The sequence below is a fragment of the Agelaius tricolor genome, unplaced genomic scaffold (genome assembly GCF_023055355.1).
Source record: "Agelaius tricolor isolate 1412-34295 unplaced genomic scaffold, bAgeTri1.0.p SCAF_6, whole genome shotgun sequence".
Lineage (NCBI taxonomy): Eukaryota > Metazoa > Chordata > Aves > Passeriformes > Icteridae > Agelaius > Agelaius tricolor.
Genome location: NW_027269266.1, coordinates 25,967,043 through 25,994,835, shown reverse-complemented (window position 1 = coordinate 25,994,835; position 27,793 = coordinate 25,967,043). Strand labels below are relative to the sequence as shown.

The window sequence follows — 27,793 nt, the reverse complement described above, 5'->3', positions numbered from 1 at the left end:
TGGATCTAAAATGCCAGAACAGTCAATCTACATCTTTCAGAAGTACTTTCTAGAAGAGAGCTGCTCAGTCACGTAGGTATTTGGAGTATCTATGACATCGTCTTGAAGTGCACCAGGAGAGATTTAGGTTGGATATTAGTAGAAATTTCTTCATGGAAAGGGTGAGTAAACATTGGAATGGGCTGCCCAGGGAGGTTGTGGAGTCACATCCCCAGAGGTGTTTAAGAAAAGACAGGATGGGGCATTTAGTGTTGTGGTCTTCTTGACAAGATGGGGCTCAGACAAAGGCTGGACTCAGTGATCTCAGAGGTCTTTTCCAACCTATTTTATTCCATGATGCTGTAATATGCAAGATATTTACATAACATAATTCAGCTTCCACATAACTAGGAGATCACTAGAGCTCAGAATAGTCAGAGTTTTGGTTTGACTGAGTTTCATCCCAATTACATATAGAGCTTTAGCTAATTAAAGAATCAGGAACTCCTAAATTTGTTACTACAAATTTTATACATGTCAGTTCCTCTTCTATGGTATTTCAGCAGTGCTGGTACTCACCTGTGTAAGAAACAAATTCATTTCAAAATCTCAAGGAAGAAACAGATTGTATGTATTACTAAAACACAGTTAAATCTTTCAATCCAGATTTTATTTGCTGACCTTTTGCAGAATGCAGCATGTTCCCAGGGCACCTCTCAGGAAAGGGAGACACCAGAACCAGCCTAAGACAGGTCACCTGATTCAGCCAGAATCTAAAATCAGAAATCTAAATTCTTTAGTCTGAAATGCTCCAAGTTCTGGATGAAAAATAGGGATTGGCAAAACTTGAAGCATTTCAGAACAAAGAATTTAGATTTGGTCTTGATGAAAATTACTAATGAAAGGCATAGCATAAGCTGCAGGGATGCTAGAGGCTGGGCTGGAAGGAGCAAGTCCAAGGAAATTACTCATTTTGGCTGGTTGTTTCCCCCACCTTCTCCTGGAAGAAGGTAATTTGCTTCTTCACATGATTCTGTCAAACAGTACAGCAATAAAGGTACACAGTTTTTCTCAGTTTTAATAAGGTTCAACTGGTTTGTGTTCATCTGCAATGCAAATTTTAATCAGAGCCTTCACTGAATAAATTACTTGGGCTTAGTTTTATGTTGCATATACAACTGTATAAAACTTAAGATTTCAGATGAAAATCTGCTTCATAAAAAGAAAAAATCAAGTTATTTCTGCTTACCACTGTTGGTCTTTAAGAGTACCTGAAAGGGTGGATTGAGATAAGTGAGGGATGAAGCACAGCTTCTCAGTACTAGCAGATGCAAATTTTTAGAAGACAGCTAACATTCACAGCATCTGCATACAAAACAGAGCCAGTAACTTCCAACAGCTACTTCTCACCAGTGTGGACACAAAACACCCCACAGTGAGATCTCAGTGATCTCACTGTTCCCTTCCAACTTCTCTTCCCCCCCTTCAAAAGCATCTCTTCAAAGACAAAGTTTTAAGCTTTGTCAGGATTGCACCACAGATTCACAGAACTCTATCCCTTTCAACTTGCAGATGTTATGCAGTGAAAGCTGTGAGATTTTCAGCTTGCCTTTAACAACCTGACTGTAAGCTTAAATTAAAAAACTGCTTCTAAGTTCTCATTTAAATACTGTCAGTTTACCAAGCATCCAGAATCTGGAGACCTAGCTGGTGCCAGGTCTGGACCTGATCTTAAATCCAACTTTCTATGTTTCCCCAGGAAAACAAAATGCCTGTTTAAACTTAGGGAAACAATTTTCTGAAGAACTGAATGTGAAGAAAGTAAAATGTTCCAATCTGAGAAGATTTTTTAATACCTTTGTTATTGCCAGGCACTGCCTCAGCCCTTTTCTGCCAAATTCATGGAGACTTTCCACAACACAGACTCCTCAGCATCATTCTCATCTTGGCCTACATCCCACTAATCGAGCTTATTTGAAACAGGTATTCTTTATTTCCCATAGGAAATAGGGAAAGAGGTAAGAGCAGCTATTGCCTTATCTAAGTGTTGACGTGGAGATGGAGGTGGAGATTGAGGTGGAGATTGCTCATTCAGAGAGGTTGGAAGAGCAGCTTCAGTTGTACCCATTGGCCTTCTCTTGTTTTTTTGGTAAAACTGGTGATAGAACCTCAAACAAGTAGTTGCATCTACAAAATGAGTATTTTTGCTGTACTGACCACAAAGGATATTGTGAGACTTGAACTGCCACTGCAAATTAAAAAGATCTTTACTTCTTGGACAATAAATTCACATTTTCTTTTCTTAGCCTCTCCTAAAGGCCCCACTGTACCCAAGTTATTCCACAATCACAGTTATTCTCCCTGTCTGCCTTCAGCCAGCAAAGGACCAAACTGAGCTCTCCTACAGTCCACAGGCTCTAGGCTTCAAATAAACCTAAGGAAGGAGAAAGACCTTTAAAAATGTACAGTCATGGATTTCAGATTTTAAAACTGCAGGCTTCATTATTTTCCTTAAAAATAGTGTTCCATGTTTTCTTCTAGTGCATAAACCACCACTTGAATCAACAAGCAGTGTCTTCTGAAAACATTCTTGATCTGGAGATTCACAAGCTTCATTTTACATGGTTATTTGAAAAATACTGATTTTAAAAGCTAGAGAAATAATCATCTGTTTCTTTTTAGCACTAGAGAATAAAGACACTATTCTTTATTAAAAGCCTGAAAGTTAAACTTCGTGTACTATATAATCAAATAGAAGGACATGAGCAGCCACAGGCCATGAAAATGTCCCAAAATACATAATATGGAACGTATTTACTATGATCACTAAAATATCTTAAGCATTCAGTGCTAGAAGCTTCCAGGAGCTTGGATTTAATTAATTTTCTCTTCTGAACTCAAATAATCTCATTTTCAATGTATCTAATTTTGAGGCCTCTCAGCAGAGAAGCTGAATATCTACAAGTTTGCCTTCCTGATATAACTTACCCATGTCAAGCTCTAGGCAGATTCAGTTTTTCAACAATTTAAATCCAGGAGAATAGTTTTAGAAGTTAAAGCCACTTCTTGAGAAGGCTAATATTTAGATCTGGATTTACCTGAAATACAGTCAATTAGTAATCTAACCATATCCAACAAATCATCAAGCTTTTGTGTTGTATTTTGTTATTCGTGTATTTATTTTTTAGACATATAAAATGCTCAGCTAGGGGCAAAAATGGTACTTTGCTTCAGCTCATTCACTACTTTCAGAATTTCCTAGCTGTACTACACCTTCACTATTTTTAGGTTTGCTTTGCTAACTTTATTTGGAATTGGCAGGTTGACAAAAAATGTTTCCATTAAAATGAAAACAGACTTCAAGTGTTCACTCCCCTCAAAATAAAAGAGCTTCATTCATCAGTAATTCCTGTGCCAAGCCCAGTTTATTTTCAGAAGTTTGCACTAGTAGTATTTACTTTTTTAAACCTCTTAAACAGAATTCTGAGAGAGATACCCTATATTAATGTATGTTGATACCAATATAGTATCATGGTGGGACAATTAACAGCTAAGGGCAAGAAAACATTGTAACGAATAATGTTGTAATGAAACTAACATTTTAATGAATATATTGAGTAATACTGAATAAATATAAAATAATGAGTAACACTGTAATGAATATAACCTTATAATAAAAAATGTTATAAAGAACACCAGTGACCACCCTAGAGCTCCTGAGTGAGGTTGGGAAGGCAAGCTGTGTTCATGCCACGCACACTGTGGTCAGAATGAGCCCTCCCCTCAACTGCACATTTTGGGGAAACAGTTTGGTCTTCCACCCACAGAGTGTCAGCATTCACTGCTCTTACTCCAAATAGCTTCTGGCCTTCAGAGTGACCTTGTGCAAGTCACATGAGATTTCTACAGCACATTAAAAATGACCCAACATTTAGCTTCTACACAGAGGCTGTGCGTCAGGATGACTATGCATGGCTCATGTGGAACCCTAGCAAGAACACCTTGGCACTTTTCCCGGTATGCAGGGGGACTGTGAAAGTACACCTCCTGCTTCCTGCTCCAGCCCCAAACGGCATGCAGAGCAAGAGAAGAAAAAACAAACAAACAAAAAATTACTCATTTCAGAAGTGACATAAAACTAAATTTTTCCCTTCCAACACATAGCCACCTCTGTATTCAACTGGCAGCCTCCTTAGTCTGGAGGCACATGAAAATATACTCTCTTTTCTAGATCTTTTGCGGTCATTTCTGTGGATCTTAGCCAGGACAATGATAGGAAAAGCCAAGAAGCTTAAATTCATAAAGTTCTTCATACCTATGGACTGGAAAGTTCCCCCTCACCCCACTTGGAAAAGAAAAGTAGCTGCACCAGAGATCATTGTTTAAGCTTCAGGTGGACTGGACACACATGTATCCACAAGGATTCAGTTAAGTTAGTTTTCTTCCTGATGTGGTAGGAAATCCAGATGTTTTGCAGCTCCTGTTTATTAGAATTAAGATTATCCTGGTATTAACCCCTTAATCCACCGTGGTATAGCAAAAGCTATTCCTAGTGCATACTAGCAAAACAGGTTTGAGAGGAAAAATGAATGTATCAAGTGCATGACTGCTATATCTGACTTATTTTCAGTCTGAAAATTTGTTCCATTTGAGTCAAATGGGACACTCCAAAGACTGGTTACAAAGACACTATTGTAATTTTACTAGTAATTTTGATTTTTTTTTTTTAATCCAGAAAGTTTTTCTCTAGTCAAGCATGCCCTAAACATGCAAGTGTTTCAAACCTGTAGGTCTCTTGAAATATCTACTAATTTCCAGGCTTCTACGGTAATTGCTGATTTGCATTCTCTTACATGAAGAGATATTAAAAAGCTAAACAAATTAAACAGGTTTCAAAACTCTAATTAGAAATAATTTGTGGTGAAACTTTCATTTAGGTAGAAAATAACAGTGAATGTTAAAGTCTCATTAACCTTAAAATATCAAAATAAACTTTAAATTTTCATTACAAAAGAACTTAAGCAAAGCATCACAAGCTGTTGTGCCTCTATTCTTTGTTTGGAGGCCCTGAAACACTTTAAACCTGTCCACCTTTGCCCACACAGGAAGAAAGGCTAATGAGGCTTCTCAGGACAGGTGGGTCAGGAGGAGGAGAGCTGTGATGTAGGAAACCCCAAAAGAGCCTGCACTCACCTCCTGAAGGAAGCAGAAAAAAAAGCCCAGCAATGCTAGAGGCAGATGGAACACACACGAATATTGGCAAAGCTTTGTACACATCTTATCATGCTACTAACAAAATAATGGGCAGGCACTCAGCTGAGACTCTCCACAGTCATTAGTGAACAGCTGCTCTGATAAGGCATGAGATCCTTTTCGCTTGTTAAAAGTCCAGTTCTGTGATTAAACTTATTAAGTTCAAAGAAGAAATGCCAATACAAAATAGAAATAAATTGGGGAAAAAGTATATATATGAACTGCAAACAACAGAAATACTTCTAATGCCTTTAATTTGTAAAATGGTGGCATATTACGTTGGTATTTGTATTTCAAACGCCAAGGTTTTGGAAATAAAACAGATAGCCCTAAAGCAAGAGTGTGGAGCATTTTGTTTATGGGTTTGGTTTTTTTTTTTTTAAGTACAGAAAAGTGCTAAATCAAGAAAACAAAATCCACATGGTGGGGAAAATAACTGAATAAAAACAATTGTAATGCAGCGCTTTTTGTCAGTTGACTGACATCCAGGATTTTTAAGGAACTAACAATATGTATGTATTAAGAATGTTTGGATTCAAACAGATTAATATAGGCTGCTAAATGCATTTTTCTCCTTACATTATTCACTTTTTCCTTTCTTGACTGTTAAATTCTTGACACAGGCAAGGAAAAGATTCTTCTCATTTCACCTATCCATAAAATCTAACTTTGTTGAATCTGCAATACAGTGAACCATTGAAAGTTGTGGAGTTTTGATAATCCAAAACAAACTCCAAATTCATTCAGCCGGAACACCTCTGAGGCCACCATGAGCTAAAAATAAGTTAAAATTACTCGTAAAATTACAATAGTGTCTTTGTAACCAGTCTTTGGAGTGTCCCATTTGACTCAAATGGAACAAATTTTCAGACTAAAAATAAGTCAGATATAGCAGAGTCATGCACTTGGTACATTCATTTTTCCTCTCAAACCTGTTTTGCTAGTATGCACTAGGAATAGCTTTTGCTATACCACAGTGGATTAAGGGGTCAATACCAGAATAATCTCAATTCTAAACAACTGGAGCTGCAAAACAAGCAAAACATCTGGATTTCCTACCACATCAGGAAGAACACTAACTTCACTGAATCCTTGTGGATACATGTGTGTCCAGTCCACCTGAAGCTTAAACAATGATCTCTGGTTCAGCTACTTTTCTGTGCACAAGTGGGGGTGAGGGGGAACTTTCCAGTCCATAGAGTATGAAGAAAATGAAGAAAAATCCATACTCTGAATACTTACACTGAAGTAGGGGGCAAAAGGACGTTTTGGTTTTTTTTCCCCTCCATCTGATGACTTTGAGACTATAGCAACTTCCAGAATGCTGGCATTTACGCTGCTAGCTAACTGGTTCACAAAATTACAGAAAAATTAAGATGTGTGCTTACCAAGATACACATTTTATAGACAGAACAACATTTTAATGCTGTTAATAAGTTAATAAAGAACCTAATCACTTTAGTTCTTCAAGCTCAGCTACTTACTTGTTTGGCAGCTCCCTGCTGCAGCATGAGCAATAGTTTAACTCTCAGCTGGGGTAAACTGGAGAAGAGGTTAGTTGTGGGAGGAAACATGTGAACGGAAAACCTACATGAGTCAGTTGTTAGAGCCAGGGAAAGCAACTAAAAATGTACAGTGATGAATGGAAAAATGCAAGAACCTGCTCTTCCAGCCCTGTTTATACCTTAACAGTGACTTTGCTTATGAAAGCAATTAATATGCCTGTTGTGAGCTGCTTTATCCAATGGAAGAGAAGCAAAGCCACCTAAAAGAAGTAGTGAGAGAAGAAGATTACAGAAACCACCAAGACAACTGTGCTTAAGGTTGCAATGTGATGCTGAATCACACCCCATGGTCATAACCATAAAGCAAGCATCTCTTATCTTGCTCTTTAAAAAGCAGAAGTTACATTTCTTTTTGTAAACATAATTTAATCTACACCAAATTTCTTCACGTGTCTTCTTTTCTTCTTCGGACATACTTATTATGTGTTCTGTTAGGAACATACTGACAGATAGATTATGATAAAAACTCTAGTCTCATACTTTTGAGTTCTAACTTCATAATTTTCATTTGGATTCACAAAGCCCTTGAGAAATACATACATTGATTGCTATATAGCACAATCTGTTTCTAAGAATATTGTGGGCTCTTAGATTTCAAACCAGCAACCTCTTGGCTGTTTACAAATCAGGACCACTACAGGAATAGGAAGAATGGACAACTGAGTACAATTTACCTTCAAACTCCATTTAGCTTGAGCTGTAGTTATCACCTCTGCACTCTTCTTTTGGAAGAAGGATGATGTTCTGCCTGGAGAACTTTTATTGTACTGACAAAACTTTCTAGCTGCCATCAGGCCCAAGCTGAAACCTCAGTGGTAGTTATCACACACTGCCCTTCACCCCCTTATTTTAACAACTGCCCCTTCATTTCTTTGGGAAGGCTGAGCAGTGCACAGCTCTCTGCCTGCCCATTGCAGTCATCTAGCTCATGGCACTGCTGCTGCCCCCCCATCAAGAGATTAATCAGAGAGAGTCAAGTCTTACATTTCACAGAGCTTTATCCAAATACACACAGAAAGAATATTCTTGCTGGTCACTAAGGATACAACTTCTGACAGCCTTCCTACAGCTGAGTTGGGAAGCATTCAATAAAATCAGCTGATCAATTAATGTTGCTTTATTTTATTTTTACTCCCATTATTTCTGCTCCATGTTTTGATAATCACCCAAATTATTGACACATCTCAACATTCCAGTTCCATAAACAACCAGCATATGTCAATATACACAGGGTTAATTTCACAATACTGACAAGTTTCCTTCCCCCTTTAAACCAGGAAAATTGATAAAAGATATGAAAGTCTTTAGCACATCTTATCAGAAATATACACATATACAGTATGTTTACATATGCATCTAGATAAATACTAAAAAACAGCCTCAAAAACTGTGTTATTAACTAAATGGCACAGTGATTCATCTTTGCCCTTGCCTTCTGTGACCATTTTCCATGCCTGCCTGCTCCTTGCTGTTTTGAGAATTGTCCTGGTGATGAAGGAAGAAAAAGGACTGTGTCTAAGGGGAGGTGGCTGGAGGATGGGGTGAAACAGGGAGAGCTGCATCTGGAGGCAAAGGGCAGCACAGAGCAAGGCCAGGCAGTTTAAGGCCACCAAGAACTGTCAAACCCATCCTGGTGCCTCTCAGGTGGGATACCAGCAATAGTCCAGGACAGGATTGGAAAGGCCTTGAGGGGAAGCTGTATGAGGATCAGCTGAGGTCACTTGATCAGTTCAGCCTGGAGAAGAAGAGATGGAGGGAAGACACCACTACAGTCTACAACTTCCTCCTGAGAGGAAGAAGAGGGGCAGACACTGATCTCTTCTTTTTGGTGTCCAGTGACAGGACCTGAGAGAGTGGCCTGAAGTTGTATCAGAGGAGTTTAGGTTGTATATAGAAAAAGGTTCATCACCCAGACGATGGTTAGGCTCTGGAATGGGCTCCTCAGGGACACAGTTGCAGCACCAAGCTTGACAGAGTTCAAGAAGAATTTGGACAATGCTCCCAGACACACAGTTTGACTCTTGGGGCTGCCACGTGCGGGACTAAGAGTTTGGCTTTATGATCCTTGCATGGTCCCTTCCAACCTAGCATATTCTGTGATTGTGTGGCAGAAAAGAGCAGCTCCTGGGAGGCCTTGAGCAGAGCTACACCTGGACAAGATGCTCTAAGCAGTACCTGACAAAGGAAGGTGTGCCCCACTCGAGGCCCTCTCAGCAACCGCCCTGCACTTGTCTTGCCTGCCCAAAGGCTCCCCTACAGAGAGATTCCCAGGGTCACCAAAGAGATGCCATGGAAATCCCATGTAGGAAAAACACCCCAACTTAAATCAGGGTCTGGCACCCCAGCACTCTCCTGGGTCACTCCCTCTAAGGAGGATCACCACAGTCACAGCTCATGGTGTTACAGAAGCCTGCTTGACTGAAAGGTCTTCATGCATTCCCCACAGATAACAATTCCCCTCTTAGCACAGACAGTGCTTTCTCTGCCTTCTGCAGCTCTTTTCTCTGCCAGCCAACAGAGTTCAAAGGAGGCAAGATGAGACCTGGGCAGGGCATTTGAAGTGCTGTAAATGTGGTTTAGTAGCAGATCAGCCAAGGCACTGTGTGGGTTGTGCACATGGGACGTGGCCCCAAGGGATCCCAACCACTTTTAAGAGAGAGAGAGAGAGAGAGACTGTCAGGAGGCAGTTACAACACTATTTTTTGATCTGATTTCCAGCCAAGGTTTGACTCCAATAACTTTGAAGGCTGGATCAAGATAGGATAACCTTCATTCAAGGTCAGGCTGAACAGGGCTCAGAGCAACCTCAGCTTGTTGAAGATGTCCCTGCCTGTTTCAGGGGGAGCTGATCTAGATGACCTTTAAAGGTCCCTTCCAACCAAAACTATTCTATGATCTAGGTATGAGATAAACATCAGAACTTGAACTGTAAATATGTGAACCTAGCTTGAAATGCCCACACACACTTTTTGCTTAAAGCATTATTCCTGTAAAGGAGATTTTATTCCTATTCATTATGATCTTTCATAACTTTCCCTTATCTGTTCAAACCATGAGTTTAAAATACTGCAGTAATTGAGAATAATGGGAAAACTGACATAATTTTTTATTATATTAGATAAGCAGCTTGATAAAATATAACAGGAAATGGAGAGCACAAGCAATTTCTCAGTTCCATGGAGACCATCCTTCTGGTTAGCTAAGAGACTGGGGAAAGTAAATCTTGGAAATTTCTCATTTGACACACTACAATAATTTGATATTAAAAGCACTGACCATAAGCTCATTATTTTATGCAATTACTGCCCATTACTCTTAGACAATGAGTCTGCAAGTGGTCTGCAATAAATACCAAAACTCAGAAGCAACCCTATTTAAGATTAATTTTATTTCAATTGTTAAGTAATGGAATCTACTTTAGTGAAAATACTTTTTTCAAAGGAACCTTAAATTCAATTAAGAGCTCCTGTAAGGACTCATAAAGCCTCCCTCATTTACAATGGGCCTTTAGTCATGGAAAATGTCAATCTGAAGTACAATTATTTCAGTTTGAAGTACAGTTCTTATGAAACTTGAGCAAGGTTTCTCCTGTGACATTGTATTTTCTACCATACTCCTTTATTTAGAGGTACTTCACTAGACCTGTATATCATCATCCTGAACTATGTCACCCGTTTTCATCTCCCACAGGCATGGTCTGGTTTATGCAATAACCTGTGACTATGAATATCTTGATGCTAAAACACTCTTTTCCTTAACTTATCAGTACATCCAGAAAAACCCATCTCTCTTTCACAACTGACATGACAAGACCAAGAACTGTATTAGACATGATTTGACTGACATTTCCCATAGAATGGCAAAAAAAGAAAAAAAGGGATCTAGGTGTTGTTCACATCTAATCTTTCTTCCTGCAAAGGCACAGTGTTGCATTGCTGCTTGACCTCTGTCTTGTCAAACAGTGAATCAGAAACCAGTGATGTTACATGGTAAAAAAGTAAAAGGCTCCCACTGTACATTCAATATCAGGTAAAGACTCTAAAGCCATATTTCATTTAAATTGCTTAGTGAGAGCACTCTCCTCTCACCAAAAGGGATGGGCCCCAAGCTAAACATGTAACACTGCAACACATCCATAGTGCATTTCATCAGTGTCATTGCCATGCCTGCAGTGTGGCCTGAGTAATTACTCAAGGTCATCTGGGTAACTGCAGCACAGTAAGTGTCAGAACAAGTTGAATTCATGGAGTACACCCAGTTCTACACCATGTCCATGGAAGGTTGACTCCAGAAAACTCAAGCCCAATTACAGCCTGACTGCAAAAGCAGCATTATCTAGCAATGTTTAGTTCCAAACCTTCCATCTCCCATGTGTTAACTCTCACAGGGAATAGATGATTTGGGTCTTCTATGCAAAGTGACATTGAGAGATTACTTTGGATACTGATCACCATCTGAAGGCTGTGAAGCATAATAAAAATCAAAGATATATTGGTATCAAGTAGCTACATTGATTATCTTCAACTTTCACACTAGGGGACACTTTCAGAGAAAAAAGGAACCATGAATTCTCTTATTTCAGAGAAAATGCACACCATGAATTCAGAAGAGCCCATTTTTCAATAGGTCAGGGGAACTCTGAGATCTTGAAGCAGCTGACCACTTCCTTGTGAAACACTACAGTTAAAATCAACTGCAGATAAACTATTTCCTTTCACATGCTTTCCATTTATACATGTGAGTATAATTTCAAATTGGTAACTAGCATCCAATTAGTGTGGACTACATCCCAGAATCAGAAAATCTCCTAGAATCAGAAAATCTCATGTATTCTGAGGTGACAACACCACACTTTAAGGCATTTGAAGCAAGCAGAATTATCTGCTCCTATGTGTCGATATTCTTCTGTGCTGTCTCTACTTGTTTTCAGCAGAAAGCCTTGAAGCACAGGATTGCTTCTCAAGTGATCTCTGGAAATATTCAAGTAGTTTTATAATCACTTTTGCAGCCATTTCTTTAGGTTCTACTCTTATTATCAAAGTTTGATAATGCTCTTAAGAGAATGGTTGAATTTGTGTTCTGCTCTGAACTAGCACTGATCCCATTCATCTAGTAAAGAGTGCCAAAGTCAGACTGGACTTAGAGGGAACTGTTTAAGCTGCTCAAACACCAGTAGTGAAAAACCCCAGTGCCTTTCCTCTCTGGGAAAAAGAACTGTTTCTTGACAGATAACCTGTGCACACTTCAGGAAACATTTAGGGCAGTTTGAAACCTTTCAAGTGGTGTGACACTAAATACAATTTTCTAAAGCAGATTCTTTCTGCTGGTTCACATGAGTGACCAAAGTCAGTTTTGCATTTTAGTGGATGACTCAGACCTTGGAAGGGATACAGCTCTTGCTTTTCAGTGTTTTGCTCTACAAAATACTTACATTTCCCAGGTCAATAATGAAACAATCTCCTTTGTTGAAGCTGGTCCAAGCCAGGGGGACTTCTGTGGCTCTTACAACTCTCCGGCCCTTGATATGCAGCAGCCTCTGGGCACTCAGATCATTAGTAACAACATGATTAAATCCAGAGGCAACACCACCTGCCTGAATGAAACAAAACAAAGCAGTCAGCTTTATTTCAGCTTCATTTCTGCAAAGTTACTTTTTTTTTTTTTTTGCTACAGTTGAGGAGCTAGCAGAGGGAAAAAATAGCTTATGTAGCGAGAAGCAAGCCAAAGGAATGTACTGTTTAAGAGTGCTGACCACAGACCAGATAGACATCACTGCTGCTGAACTCTCAGGTGTGAACCTTTAGCCAAGGGAGCAGATATCACCCTCCTTCAAAGGGTTTTCAGATAAGTAGCAAAAGTAAAAGCACAGAATTCACAGCACTCTCCAGCCTCCTTCAGAGGATGAGATAATACTGAACCCCATTGTTAGGACAAAAGTCAAGGACTGAGGAAAAGCAGATAATATACGCAGCTCCTTTTGAAGTTTTTCAAACTTGAAGCTCAGAGGTTCAGGTGGTTTTAGTCCCTGGTTACACGTAGATGGATGGATAATTCCACAATAGCTTGCAATTTCATGAAAGGAATATTTGCAACTTAAGAGTCAACCTGGCAAAGAGTAGCAAACTAGTGGAAGTGAGAGCAAACTGCTGATTTACAATCTGAGAGTGTAAACATAAGCATAATCCTGTAAACTGGCTGGGATGTCTGCCTCTGTGAGGCAGCATTCTCCACTCCTCTGGGAGACCCATACCTTGTGTTGGAACAGAGAATGACTCTTGATATTACAAAAAGAATAAATTCAAATATAAAAGTTAGGGTGCATCACTGCCAACCTTACTTACGCAGAGTTAAAAGTTTGATTGTGTAGATACAGAGAAGTTACAAACCTCCATAATGGGCAGGAAAAGGCTGAATGAGCCACAGCTCCCAGGGCTTCTATCTACTATGGAGATATCCTCAGGAGATATATTACTTTATTCTTAAAAAAGCCCCACAGATGTTGATGCAAAAAAAAAAAAAAAAAGTTACTTTTCAGCTATTCAGCTTCTGGAAGTGACACAAGGACACTGACACTACACCTCTCCAAATGCTAAAATTTTTCAAAAAAAATTTGGGAGATTGTTTTTACCTACTTCAGAAAAAAGCTGCAGTAGGTGACTGCGAAAGCATAATTTTTACATTCAAATGAAGTTCTGGTCTTTTCCATTCTATTAATGTTTCCAACCATTTAAGCAAACTGGGTTCTGCATTTGAACAAAAATACTTGGCCTGCAAGACAAATTATTTCTGTGAGATTTAACACCACCCAGACAGAGTCCCTACTGTGAACTCTCTTAGACATGTAAGTATGAAATTCTAGGACAGCTTTATTTTGGGAAAAAAAAATTGGGAAAGGTTTTCACATATCAGAAGAGGTGCTGACAAACAAGCTGCTGCTCTCTGTACAAACACTGGACTCCTACAGTTTAAGATGGGTGGTTCAGATCTAAACCCACAAAGCATTTATAAACTATTTTTCAAATCTCCATTTACAAAGAAAAACATTTTATTTTTATGTAGGGAAAAATGTTACATAAAATTTCAGAATGTATTTTGACCGACTCTTTACCTTGTATTTAATTCCTCCTTTGAAGTAACCCACAAACTCAGTAGATTCATATCCTTGAATTTCTCTACTCTGCACAGGCTTTCCTCCTAGATAGTCATCCATTTGAACAGCAAAGATAGCTACAGCTGTGCTTTCATCCTGGGTGCATTCTTTCCCTGAAATAAGGGGAAACATGTCAGTAAAACATTAATATAATTTTGAATTCTGTTGGAGAAATTATTTCTGCAACAACTGGACACTGCCTTCAGCAGATTGTATAACCCATGTTTATGTGGAAACAAAGCACTGAATCACAACCTTGTTCACCACCAAGTAACATGATCTTCCAGACCATTTCTTGACTACTTGCAGAACTGCATTCATAAGGGAAAAAAATGGTGAAAAATAGTGAAGTTCACCTTCTCTTAGAATCTTCAAACAAAAGAATAATTTAATTGAGTTTAGCATGGCAAACATGAGCTGTAATGAGTTTTGGACTTTCAGCTGAAGTTCAAAGAAAGAAAGAAAGGTCATGTGAAAGGATTGTCTGGATGGTAAAACATGTATTTATTCTAATAACAACTCACCAAACCACAAAGCCAAAATAATTCAATAGCAGTCCTCTTGACACTACAATGCAAGCAAGATATTTGCCTGGTACAGCTGGGAGAAAGAAAAGCAGCTTTGGGGTTAAGATATTTGCTTGATGAGGTCACACTTTGTTTTGTACCTTACAGAGAGTAGCCTATTCCCAAGACTGTGGCAAAATAGCCTCTTGACCTGCTGTGCTGATGCCTGTACTTCCTGAAAACAGGCTGTATATTAAACTCAAGATTTTAATGCGAGCCCATACATTTTAGATGAATATTTTCAGCAGTTTTAATTGTTTCAAGAAAAGCACAAATAGAATAAAGTCTAAAAAACCAGGCTTCTCAGTAACTACAGAAAAAAAAGGAAAGGTGAGGCCTTCCATTTGTTTCTCAGTCACTCCATGATAGAACTTGTTATGTTCCCATATGCTTTTTCAGAACTGGCTACCACCTTAAAGTTGGTGGTAAAGTTTTGGAGGTTTTAGGGGTGGTTTTGGAGGTTTTTTTGTTCTTTTTCTAGATAGGGGTAATCATATGCATTAAGATAGATCTGTCTAAATTACTACTTGCAATTACATAACAGGGTTCAGAGTTAAAGAAAAATTATTTTTGAACAGAGTCAGAGATTAGTCAGAGACTACTTAGACCGGTCTCACAGCTGTTAAGCAATAAAATACTCAGCAAAATCCAATTAAAATAAAAAATCAAGTGAACATCAGTCCAAGCATAAGTTACTCAGGCTTGTAGGAAAACCAAATTTACCTTACAGTCTAAGGCACAAACTGCTATAAATAAGCCAGAGCATAAAAAGAAAAAAGAACAAGGTTTTACCAAACAGATCCTGGGTAACATGGACAGAGCTTATGACTTCATCTCTGGGAACAAGGGTTACAAAACAGTTAAAAAACACCATGCATGATTTTATTAAAGATACAAAGTGGGGTATAGCCAATCTCACTTGCACAAGTATTTTCATACTGGCACAGTGCATGCTGTTTCCATTAAGGATAGTTTCAAGACCAGACAGCTCCCTTAGGATTCGTACAGCTACTAAGGCATCCCTCAAGTGCCAGTAGAGACAACTGAGTCAGGATGTCTGAGCAATGTTAAAAGTGGATAAACCTGCAGCAAAACAGATCCACATTGATTGCTCGGCCATGCCAACAATGTTGATACACCCAGGTTAGCTTGCTCAGAAATTATCCAACCTCAACAGCATCTCAGTCCCTGTGAGATACCTGGTAAACAGTGGCTTCCCCACAGGAAGCTTCAGCATGGCAAAACAACTGTGGGGTGACTTTACCCCACTGATGCCAGTCACAGCTGAAGACTGTCAGAGCACTGAGGTCACAGTCCCATGGTCTACACCTTCTTTTAACCCATTGAGTGTGCCTAAGCAAGGAATTAGGAGGACCTTTCTCACTATGTAATAGGAAAATTTGATGTTGGGGGTCCTTTTTGCGGGTCAGAATCTGTGCACACTCACAGCCACCGTACATGGCTGCCACAGTAACATACCACAGGTGACAAGCAGGAGTAGGACTGCATCACCAAATGGCAAAGCCCTTGTAAGTACCTATGACCAAAGTCTGCAGTGTTTCCCCCATCACAAGAATCCTTTCTTTCCATCCCAAAGTCTGGGTGATAGTGACTGCTGCAGCTGTCCAGAGACACTTAGGCAAAGTCTTCAGAAAGACCCTATTGTGATTTTCCTCCCCACAGATTGCAGTCTTTGCTTACAAGGAAAAATTTGGTGTACATAACAGCAGCGTGAATCAGTTAAAAATACCAACATGATTCCACAGTTTTTGCGTGAATCAGTTAAAAATACCAACATGATTCCACAGTTTTTGCGTGAATCAGTTAAAAATACCAACATGATTCCACAGTTTTTGCCCTGAGTGTGAGTGGCCCTCCCAATACACCTTATTTGAAGTCCTGGTCTCCTGTTGCTAGCAAGTGTGCAGTGATGTTTGAGATTATTCCACCCCACTGCTGATGTATCTGGCAAGCAGGAAGGGATTTGCCCGCACTGAGCCTCCCTGCTGCCACCTTGCCAGCTGCACAGTAACAGTGGGTGCCCAGATCACCTGGAGCCATTTAGACTACCTAGACAGCACCACATCAGCACAACATGTGCATCAATGTGTACAACTAAAGCTCTTCAGCCACCAGCAATGAAGATTTAATTGCTGCAAATGTCAGTCACTGTTCTACCTTCCCTTCCCAAGAGCTGCAAACAGCCCTTACATCACTCCCTGTGATGTGTCTACTAGACCTTCACTAAAACATGAGTAGTTCCAGCTTCATTAACAAAGATCCACAAAACCAAACCCTGCTACTAATTAGCAGCACTGCTGACAGAAAAGTCTCTGCCAGAAATTCATTCACACTGCCATCTATGATTATACTCTTACCAGACACAAATACTAACATGCTTGCCAGCTGGAAAACTCTGAAGACATGCAAAATTCAACGCTCAAACATTTATGCAGAAACAACCCGAGCTTTATCTGCAATTATTTTTCAATGCAAAAGTACAATGCGAACTGCAGCAGCTCAAGCACGGTAATGTTAATACACCTATCTTTATGTGCATTCATTGAGATTATTGCCTACAAACACAAACTTGTTGGTGAAACAAGAAAAACGTAGTAAGTTTCAGGCAGCTAAACAGCTATCACTGTGGCAGGATGACTCTGTCGCCAGATGGGGAAGTCACACGCAACCTCCAGGAGATGGGGAAGTCACTTAAAACACAACTTTGATGTAAAGTGGGCTAGTCAAGGTGGAAGACATCAGCCCGGTTCCAATCCCCGCAGGCTTCAGTCTGATATTAACGAGGTTTTAAAGAAAACCTTGTGTCAAAAAACTTGATCTCTGTACCATCAGCAAACAAAATTAATCTAGCTGGAAAAGGCACACCCAGACGCTAATCAGGGCAACACCACAGAGAGATGGCCAAGAGGACATTTTTATCTAATGGAAATAAAGGCAAGAAAACTACTCATGTGAGTGAAGGCAGGATTTCACTTCAGAACTTCTGTCGGGTGCAGCCAAGATTTGCCTTTAACACTTCAGTACTTTCCCAAACTACCACGGCAAAGTGAACGAGCTTTCACCTTTCTGCCACGGCCCACAGTCCCACCCCTCAGTCCCTCAGCATCGGAGGCGATGACGCTCGGCACAACCCCGATCCTTGGCGGCAGCCCCACTTCTGCCTCCACCTCGAGTACCCCTCCGGGCAGCCTCGCACCCGCAGCCTTACTGAGAAGGGCGGGGAAAGCCCTGTCCCGGCTGCCCTGGAGCCCGGCGAGCCCCCAGCGGCCGGCCGGGCCCTGCGGGCTACCCTCGCTCCTACCGAGCCAGTAGTGCAGGCGGTAGGCGACGTTGTCCCCGCGGCGCTCCGTGCGCAGCACCAGGTACGCGTCCCCAACGAAGAAGTCGCCGTGGCGGCTCGGGGGCACCGGCACCAGCTCCAGCCGCTCGACGCGCCACACCTGCAGCCCACTCTGCCGCCCGGCCTCGGCGAACGCCGGCGGGAACCGCTCGGGAGCCATGGCTGGAAGTGGGGAAGCCGCGGAGGCTCCGCACCGCCCGTTTATAGAGCCGGGCAGGCGGGCGGGGCCGGCCCGGGGCGGGTGCGGAGGGATGCGCCTGTCCCACCCCTTCCAGCGGCACCCAGGGCCTGGGCGGGTGCGCCCGTCCCACCCCTTCCAGCGGCACCCGGGCCGGCTCAGCTGTCCTGTAGTAACTGGTTTTTAACACGCCTGTTAAACAAACTCTCCGGAATCCCTTTTGCGTCTGTGCCCAGCGCCGTAGCAGGGGTGTTATAAAAAAATCAGCCACCCTCACTGCAAACAGAGAACGTTCTCCTATTCTAAAATAATAGGAGAAAACCCCAGAAAAGACAAGAAAAAAAAAGTACAAGTGGGCTAATCCAGTGTCTGCGGATGTGCTGTTTGCTTCTGTAATTATCACATCTGCCTTGTATGCTGCTCATACCAGAATACAAAGAGTTTCTATAGCTTGCACTTGCGGCGGAGCGCTTTTCCACCCCCGGCTGGAATGGCAGAGCACAGCTCTCATTCACCCAGTAATCTCATTTCTTTTGTTCAATACTGATAGGAATCTTTCGGGGGCCGGGGGGAATCTTTCATCTGGGATTCCAGATGAAGCCCAGAATTTATATCAATTTCCCTTTCTTAGAAAATTAAAAGAGTTCTGCTGGTGTTTTTCCAAAACTGTGCAGCAGTCCAAAAGGTTTTAAACCCACTTCCTACTTGTCTGTCTCCTTTATAAATCTTTGGTACATCAACATGGCAATTGCAGTTTTCATTGCAATATGAAAATTATAGCAAATCACTGTTTTCCATCTGATATTGACAGGCAGATCAGTCTGGGTGCAATACAAGCAGATGCAGTGCAAGCTGTCAGTACATCAAAAGATACATTTCAGAAAGGGTTTTGTTTAGCTTCATCATCTTATCCACCTGGATGAGTTTTGAAGCTCCTAATTCCCCCACTGGGTTGCTCTATCAAGTTAATACAAGAAGAGTGCAAGTATCCACCCGCAGGCGGATCAGGGCTCCCTCAGCAAGTGGGAGAGGCACTGCCAAATGCAACAAAGCAGCTGGAGTGTGGGATCTCAGCACATCGTTCCCGATGTCCAGAGATGCCAGGAGAACCCTTGGGGGTCTCGAAAACCCTGGAATGTTGCCAAGAGTGCTTGGTGGCTTGATTTTGATCCATCCACAGAAGTAACAAGAGTCTGAGGACAAGAGAATCACTTTAGAGTACAAGGTGTAAAAGAGACACATTTAGAGGGTGAGATATAGACTTTAAGGTTTTTGGTACAGGGGGGTTATGGAGACAAGATGGAGAGATCGGGGCGTGTCTTGTCCTTCTTCTTTCTTCTTCTTGTCCTCCATCTCCTGTGATGATGCTGGCACTTGGGGATTGGTTTCTAGTGAAGGTGCACTTGCCAACATGGGCGAAAAGCATTGGGAAATAAAGGTAAATATTGTATACGTAGGTTTTAGTATAAAAAGACATGACCGCCCCGTGGGTGGTCAGAGAGTGCCTGTGACTGCCTGCAGATCAGACCTCTGTTGGGCAGACAGAAAAATTTTGTAGATAAGAAATAATAAACAACCTGAAGACCGAAAGCTGAAGAGTCCAGACTCGTCCTTTGCATCGCGCCCACCAAAGAACCACTCTACCCGTGTCGGGGCAGAGACAGACAGCCGGACCCGACACTGGAGAGCATCTTTGCTGGGGGGAAAAAAAAAGAAGTTAAAAAAGGACACCACAACTAAGAAATCTGTGTAACTATCTTCCCATCTTCTCTTTGTACTGTCTTGAGGCAACAGAGGACCTTGCATTGTGTATACCCACTATGATCTCCCATTTTGGTGGGCACCCTGTCATCAGTTTGCCAGACAGAGGTGCACAGCCACCCTCAGCTTTATCCTCACAGTTTAAAAAGGTAAACTCTGTGTGCTCTATTTTGTCTAAGGTCCAGCTGAACATGGTGCAGCTCACCTTAACAAGTTCACAGCCAAGCATTTTATCCATCATTCTGCCAGGGCTGCAGTAAGCCTGCTTGATAACAGTGTAATTCCCAAATAAATTACCTTTCTCAAAATGTTCATCATGTGAAGAAGAAAAAAAGAGTAGCCAAAAAATTCTAGCAGTTCTAGTTTCAATATGGTATCAGAAATTTTCTGAAATATTCAAAAGTGATTTCTCAAATTTGTCCTCACATTTATGCCAGTTGTTCTTCTGTTCCCTTTTACTCACTTAATTACACTAAGCAGTTTTTTTAATTGCATGCCTTTTTGCATTGTTGTGCATTAGTTTGCTTCAGTCAGCGAGGGTAGAACTTACCACATACTCTACAATTGTATGGGTTTACTGTTTCTTCTGAAGTCGTCCAGGTGAACTCGCTTTGCAATTGTGCTGTTTTGCCCACACAGGAGCTTAAACCAGCCCTGTGTTACACAGTTTCGTGTCTCCTTCTTCTGCTGTTTTACTTGTCTTGCCAAGATAAAATTGTTCATGCGCAGATTGCACCAGAATAGGTTGGTTAAATTTATATCTCCTTATTACAGCTTTAAATTTTAAATCTGGAGACTAAATACTGCTCTGAGCAGAATGCCTCTTGCTGGCATGAGATGCCTGCTGTTTGTTTAGCATTGACCATTCCCAGTATCACACACCAATGGACAAAGGTTAAAGACACAAGAACAGCTTAATTGCTTTGTCTCAGTGTCTGTGGCACAATTCAGACAGAAAGGATGTTAGTAGTGACAGCAGAGTTTTCTCATGCCTGAGTTAGTCTTACTAGGATTATGTAATCACTTAGTGCTGGCAGAGAAAAACTTGGATTGAAGTTTATATCCTAAGTGCCAGGATACTTGTTTGTACTCTTCAGTGTTAATTTTTGACTGTTTGCAAATCTTGCTTTTGCAATCTCACTTCTAATAAAAGTTGTACTGTCTCCTGTTGTGATCCATCCTTTTTTGGCAGCAAAAGTAAGGACTAACATTGTTAACATGACAGATTTTCAAAAATTTTTTAAATAATCAAGAGCTTTCTAACATGGTTAATCAAAAGTGAAATTTTAGTGAAATTTTGGAGTATCTTAAAAGTCGCACATTCAGAAAGAATATTTATAATTAGTTTTTATGTGCTTTTACATGTCCTTTGACATAGCAATTGAAGTGGAGAGGACTAAAAATAACATTGTCTTTGTGACTCAGAAGTCCTTGGTCAAACAGTAATTACTACACTCATTAGAAATTGCACTGTAATGGAATTTTAGACTACCTTAAGATTTCAAATAACTTTTTTCTAATTTACTAAATATTGTATCTTGCTGATAAACTAAACATGGCTTTCTGAGAAGGATGGCAAAGGCCTAGCAGTGCTTTAGCTTTGTAGTAGCAAAGAGAAATAATTTTGTGTCACACCTTTTCCTGGGGGGAAGGCCAGATGTAGCAGTTGGCTGCAGGCACAGCCCAGGAACAGTTACAGGGAAAAGAGGGAGCTTCCTGCCTGCTCAACTGCACTGTTTGAGGTATGGCCACCTTTAAATGCCTGTCTTTTCCCAAGTCCTGATAGATCACACAGGAGTGTTAGAAGATGTCTGTCTTCCTCATCTAGTCCTTGAAAAAGAAGATTCAAATATATTGAATTTAAAGCTTTGACTCAGGGAATTCAAGGATTTATGAAAAACTTGGCCATTTAATTTTGCTCACTTATTTCCATTTTGTTATATTGAATAAGGGATCTTTCCCCCTCAAAGTACTGTTGTCATATACTGCATATATGCAGAGTGTGTGTGCAAACACCAGCATACCAGAATACAATCCTGAGTTCCTGTTTTTACCCCAGTCAGGGGAAAATTCAAAGAAACACAAGGTGGGGTTTCCAGGTGACATACACAAGGAACCTAAAAGGGTTCCCAGAAGTAAAGCCCCAGCATCTTTCCCAGCAGAAATAACTTTCAGTTTACCCCAAGTCAAAGGTTTAAGTCCTTCTACAAAGCCTGACTTACACTTCTAGGAGCTAACAATGGAAGAAATGAAAAGGAATGAAAGGGGAGACAATATTTTGAAATGTCTCATGTGTTTCCTTCAACAAAGCTTATTTCTTCTTCACCTCCCGACCTCTATAACCCTACCTAAACCAGGGGATTACAGATGTTTGGTTTTGCCTCTAGTTTCACATAACAAAGTTTGCTGTGCATGGAGTATGTGTCAAAAGCACACTCTTGTCCAAACAGTCACAGAAGTCAACCTCTTTTCTCATCTGTTCTGTTGCTGAATTACAAATCAATAGTTATTTCAGATTTACCCTAAATACAGTAAGTCAGTTCAAAAATCTAAGCTAATTTTTTATTACAATATTCATGTAAAAAACAATGATTATTGATAATGTAAGAGCTGAAGGAGAATTTGTACACCTTTAAAAGCAATGTTATCAAAACAAACTGTAGAATTATGTTACCACTTGCTAATTCTCTCCATTCTCTCATCATCCTTCCATCCTGTGTGGTAACTCAGCTTCAACTGGAGAGAACATGCTGAAGAAAGACTGAAACCTAACTTTCCTCCTTATTGGCAAGGTTTGAGTTCTGAGGCTGCCAGATGAGAGGTATGAAAAACCTGGCATAAAGAAATGAAGTCCTCCTTTACCTTCAACACAGGAATCTAGTTTTAATCCTTCAAGTCCAGAGCAAATAAAGGGCCTTAGTGTGTAGCTTTGAGGCAGGAGTTTAAGGCATGTAGAGGGCAGGATCACAGCTACACTGTGTGCCCCACTTGGCTCCTACCTGCTTAGTGAGAGCTGTCACTAAAGAAGTGGCTTGTCAGGGACAGGCCATGAGGGATTTTCAGTGGTACCCACCTCTCTCACCTGAGCAGGCAAGGACACCACGTGCCCAGCAGCTGAGCAGCTCTGACTCTCCAAATACATCTTCCAGCAATGGGACTAAGTAGGGCGTGTAGAGAAAGCACTCTGAGTGTTGGCTTCAGTCAGAGAATCTAGGCAAACACTTTTGTCACGGGGATAGTGAGAAGTGAAGTGTTACTTATAAAATATGTTACAGCTCCCTGAATTTTTCTTATGTTGCTCCCTTGAAATATTGAATAAACAGTATAAATATTTAACCAATAAATTCTGATCTTATGTTCATCTCAAGCCACAGTATTATGGCATTATTTATTGTATTTCAAGAAGTCAGAGAGAAGGAATTGAAGCACTCCTTCACAAATCACCTATCTTCCAAAAGACAGGTCTCCTTTATGTTCCTGTGACATGACATTTCATGTGATGATTATGAGATTAGATAAGATTTAGAAAAATATATTCTCAGGCTCATAATTTTATTTTGACTATCTAGATAATGTTGCCATGATTTCCATCAATGGTTAATCATCCTGTCCACATTACATGCTCATTTGGGCTACCAAAGGAATAAATCATGCTGTTCTCTATGGGGCCCAGTAACTTTCACCAAGACCATCCCACTGACCCTTAGGTTTTCTTTTTTGTATTTAGATATAGTGGTCTCAAGTTCCATGGTGAAAAAGTTCCAGCCCTTTTCAAAAAGTTCAAATTTTAGTGAATCAGTGTATGTTTATTTAAACTAGAAAAATGGAAAGGCCATTCTTTATTGAGAAATATTCAGAAATACTGGCCAGAAGGTATTAGTCAGAAAGTTTAATTAAAATAAGACTATTTTGTATCAGGTGATACCTTTGATTATTGCTAGAAAGCCTCTTTCACATGCTTTTATAAATTTCCACAGTATTGCTGGGACTCAAGTGTACACTGCTTTGTGAAAAAAATATTGCAAAGAATGGAAATCAAACCCTGATTTCTGTATTTATGTAATTATTTACAAAAGTTCAAATACATAGCCTAAAGAGGGCTACTAGAAGGTAGTTACAGAATTTGTCTGCATAGACTGATATTCTGTAAATGTCAAAGAGTATGATTAACCATTTTGAATTTGAAAATACTGTCAATTTGGTCTGACTATGATTTCCTAATGATATTTTGCATTTTGCATATTTTGTTAAGAAGTGATAATGGAAGGTTCTTATTTCTATATTGCAGCTACAGGTTTGGATGCCTTAAGTTATTTTTAAACACTTGGAAAAGAGGGACAAGGAAACAGGCACACTGCCATTTACCATCAGTGCAGTAATTAAAGTTAAAAGCATCTAAGTAAAATTGAGGAAGAGAGAAGAGGAAGAGAGTTTTACTCAGAAACAAGAATTCAAGAACAATTTCAAGAGAGCACAGTCATCTTCTAGACCCATTTATTAAATATGCAAAATCCACTAAAGTCAAACTCTCCAACAAGAGGTTTTTTAATCTGTTGAAGGAGTGCCTGAAATATTGGATATGGCATTATGGAGAGTGCAGAGAACCCAGGGAAAACAATCTTCTCCATCTGTATAAACCAGTGGCTCTTCTAGAAGTCTGCTCACAAAGAGGGAAGGGGTAACAATCAAATCTATAGAAAAGTGGTAATAAGCAAAACTGATGGTAGCTATCTAATTTGAGGGAAGATTCCAGTTTCCTTTATTTAATTGCATTCTTAAATAGTAGAATAGTGTTTCCCTCATTATTTCCTTGATATTAACTTGTCTGAAATTAATATAGAAAGGAACAACCATTGTGCAATGTTAAGCTAAGATCCTCAGGAAAGGATCTATTTTTATAAGTTTCTAGTTGTAGGTGTGTTTTGAAATAAAGTCATTCTGAGATAGATTTTTCTCTTGCATGAAGACTATGCCAATGCATTTATGCATTTATAGGTGCTGGGAGTGAAAAGCAGAGTACTCACAGCATGTGCATCTTCTACCCCCATTTAGCAAGTAGTGCCTCTGAATTCTCACAGAAGGAGAATTCATGGTAGCTGATTTCAGTGATAGATATCCATGGAATAGGCCAGATCCTCTATTCCAGGCAAAAGAGTTGTAAGATTATTTAACTTCTTAACTTATTTAAAAGCTTAACTTCTTTAAGCTTTTAAAAATTTTCAGAATAACACAGTTCACTGCAATAAAATGGCTGTTTTCTAAATACAGGTATGGCTGTTTTCTAAATACAGAGTAGCTCCTCATTTTCATCAAATCTCCCACATAAACTTATCCTGGATTTGGAAACCATGTATTGAAACTAATTTTTTAAAAAACATTCATTAACATTCACATAAAATTTGAAACAGCTTCTAAAAGTTTGCATCAGTTTTTAATTCAGAGACCATGAAAACTTACCTAAGTCACTAGAATATCTGAAGCAGAAAAGAAGGAGAGAAAAAGAGGAAGAATTTCTCGTTTCTGACTTTGTGAAAAAAGTCTGCTCGAAGATTTCTTGGATTTGGTACACCATCTTGAAAAAGATAAACATTTTCTGGACTGTTCAAAGCATCCAGTTCTTACCAAGCTCATATAGGAAAGTGGTTATGCCTCACATTTATTTTTTTAAGCACAAGTGTACTGTTACACTTTCATTAATGAAAGTGGTTTTAAACTCTCCAAGAATAACACGTTTGAGAATTATGGACTTTATTACTGTGTGTCAGCATTTATGTATTAGCCAAGCTGCCAACACCACACCAAGATCACTAACAAAAGTCCTGTCACAGCATTTTAGAGTTAATGGCTTCAGCACTGCTTCAGTTTCAACGGGGCAGCAAAGCTTCCCTGATCAGCCTTCCCCAATTAAATGAGTCCTTTCTCAGACATTTATTGGGGATCTGTTATTGAATCTAACAGATCTGAAAGCAAAGTTCTCTGAAGAACAAAGGCATCCAAACATCCATTTCTACATCAGGGCATCAGGTTTATAAAATTAACTTCTTTTTTTCTGAGGTATTGAAAGTATCCTAATTTTCCCAAAAGCTGCTGACATTTGCAATCCTGCTGAAGGCAGCTTCTAAAATAATTATCTCATGGTAGCCCACGTTCAAGATGAGATCTTGATATTGCTCAAGAGGTCTACAGAAAGAGATCTATTTTAAATCAAATTCCTGTTTCAAGAGTCTGAGACATACTTACTGGAAACAAACCCAACCTCTTTGTTTTCTGATTAGCACTATAGCAAGGAAGCATGGAGGTGCCTTGACATTAAATGTTGACCTACCAACAAAACATTTATTTTGAAGTTGTTTTCATAAGTCTAAGTGAAAGAAAAGGCATGGAGGAATATATCGTTAGGCTTTTTTGCCACTCATCAGGAACAAGAGAGAAAGTCTGAAGAACACACATTTCCTATCATCTGAAGTCTGATCAGTAAATCATACATTTCCCTCAGCCTTAGTGCCAATGCCAAAGTTACTCCTATAGGAATCAATACACTTTCTCAGTACCTTGTTTTAAGGAGCCTATTATCCTAGAGAATTCATGTCCTCAGGGACACACTGCATTATCTTTGTAGACCCCGTTCTTCTGATTCTTCTTCCTATTTGATTGTCCACTGACAAAGGGCAGATACCAAATAAAATAAAACAGGGTAAAATGCATAAGTGATTTGAAACAGAGAAATGTGCAGTTTATTTACACACTCTCAATCCTAGCTAGCATTAGGCATAACTCCCAGAATAAATTAATTTTCTCACTAAGAACAGACTTAAAACCTAATGTGTCTGATATTTCTCATCCCCTTGTTTCCTTTACATTAATAATGCTTGAGAGACTGGAATGTTAATGGCAATGACTCAAAAGAATTGGCCATTTGCAAAAGCCACAGAGTGCTCTGCTGACCTGGGGCAAAGTAACACCCACATACAGGGAGGGTGCACCTCCACCACAGGGGCTACAAGCTGGGGTATGAGCCAGCTAAAGGAAGAGGCCAATAACAAGCAGATCCTGCATGGTGAGATAGTGCTTTTATCACTTCAGTGCTCTCTCTTGGATAATTGGCTCAGATGTGAAAACTCCTCTCTGGGGAAGTACAGGAACATTCACTCACAGGCCATAATTCACTCAACTGTGCTGATGAGAGGCAGCTGTAATGTCTTAGAAGGGGTAATAAATCATCAAAGACCCTCAAAATGTTACATCATACAGGGTAAAACTCCTCACCCCAAGAGGAGAGTATGTCAACCCATTCAACTTTGTGTTTTGTGGGCTTTCCCCATTCCCAATGGATAAGGAACGCCACCATCACTCATCAAAATTGCAACCAAGTCTTGCTGCTGGACCCACAGATGGTAACTATGTACCTTTCTACTCTTATCCTTTCTTTCTTTTCCCTTATGCATTTTCTTAAGTGTAATTTTAATGCTTTTTTATTATTATAGATAATAACAAAATGTCTACATAGTGCTTTCCATTGCAATCAAATTGTTCTAAAATAAACCCTACAGATATATATATTTATAAACATTGGTCATTCAGTGTCATTTCACTCTAACATACCCCAAGGGATCTATTATCAAGTACCTGGCTTACTGTCCCCTTCTGGAGCAGGTTATAACAAATACTGTATATACATGTGCTCCCATACAGATCTACAGCATTCACTACTTCCAGAATAAAACTGTTGAACAGGTATCAAGCAGCCTTTAGCTTTTCTTCCAGATCAGTAGTTTAGGTCTTTTCCCTGAGTCTTCAGTTTAACCTGCTAACTTAAATCCCATCCCACCCCCTCTGTGCAATGCTCTGAGTTCTCTAACATTTTCCTGTCCCCTGTTTCCAAGCCTTCTTTACTAGACCTCCCAGAGGCCAAACAAAAATGTTATCTGTATCCCGACCATATACTCCTTCCTATATAACTTCTGAGAGTGTATTTCTCAA

General features: G+C 40.0%; 1 protein-coding gene across 5 annotated transcripts in view; it reads right to left on the bottom strand.

Moving 5' to 3' along the window:
- The window catches only part of SCIN (scinderin), a 69,543-nt gene that overhangs the window by 30,529 nt on the left and 11,221 nt on the right, over positions 1–27,793 (bottom strand). For 3 of the 5 annotated variants that reach the window (XM_071429097.1, XM_071429096.1, XM_071429093.1), the window contains 2 exons: positions 13,906–14,060; positions 12,229–12,390 (listed from right to left, as the gene is read on the bottom strand). In XM_071429097.1, the coding sequence (XP_071285198.1) occupies positions 12,229–12,390; positions 13,906–14,007 (264 nt within the window). In that variant the 5' untranslated portion in view covers positions 14,008–14,060. The other 2 variants (XM_071429092.1, XM_071429095.1) reach the window with 2 other exon arrangements.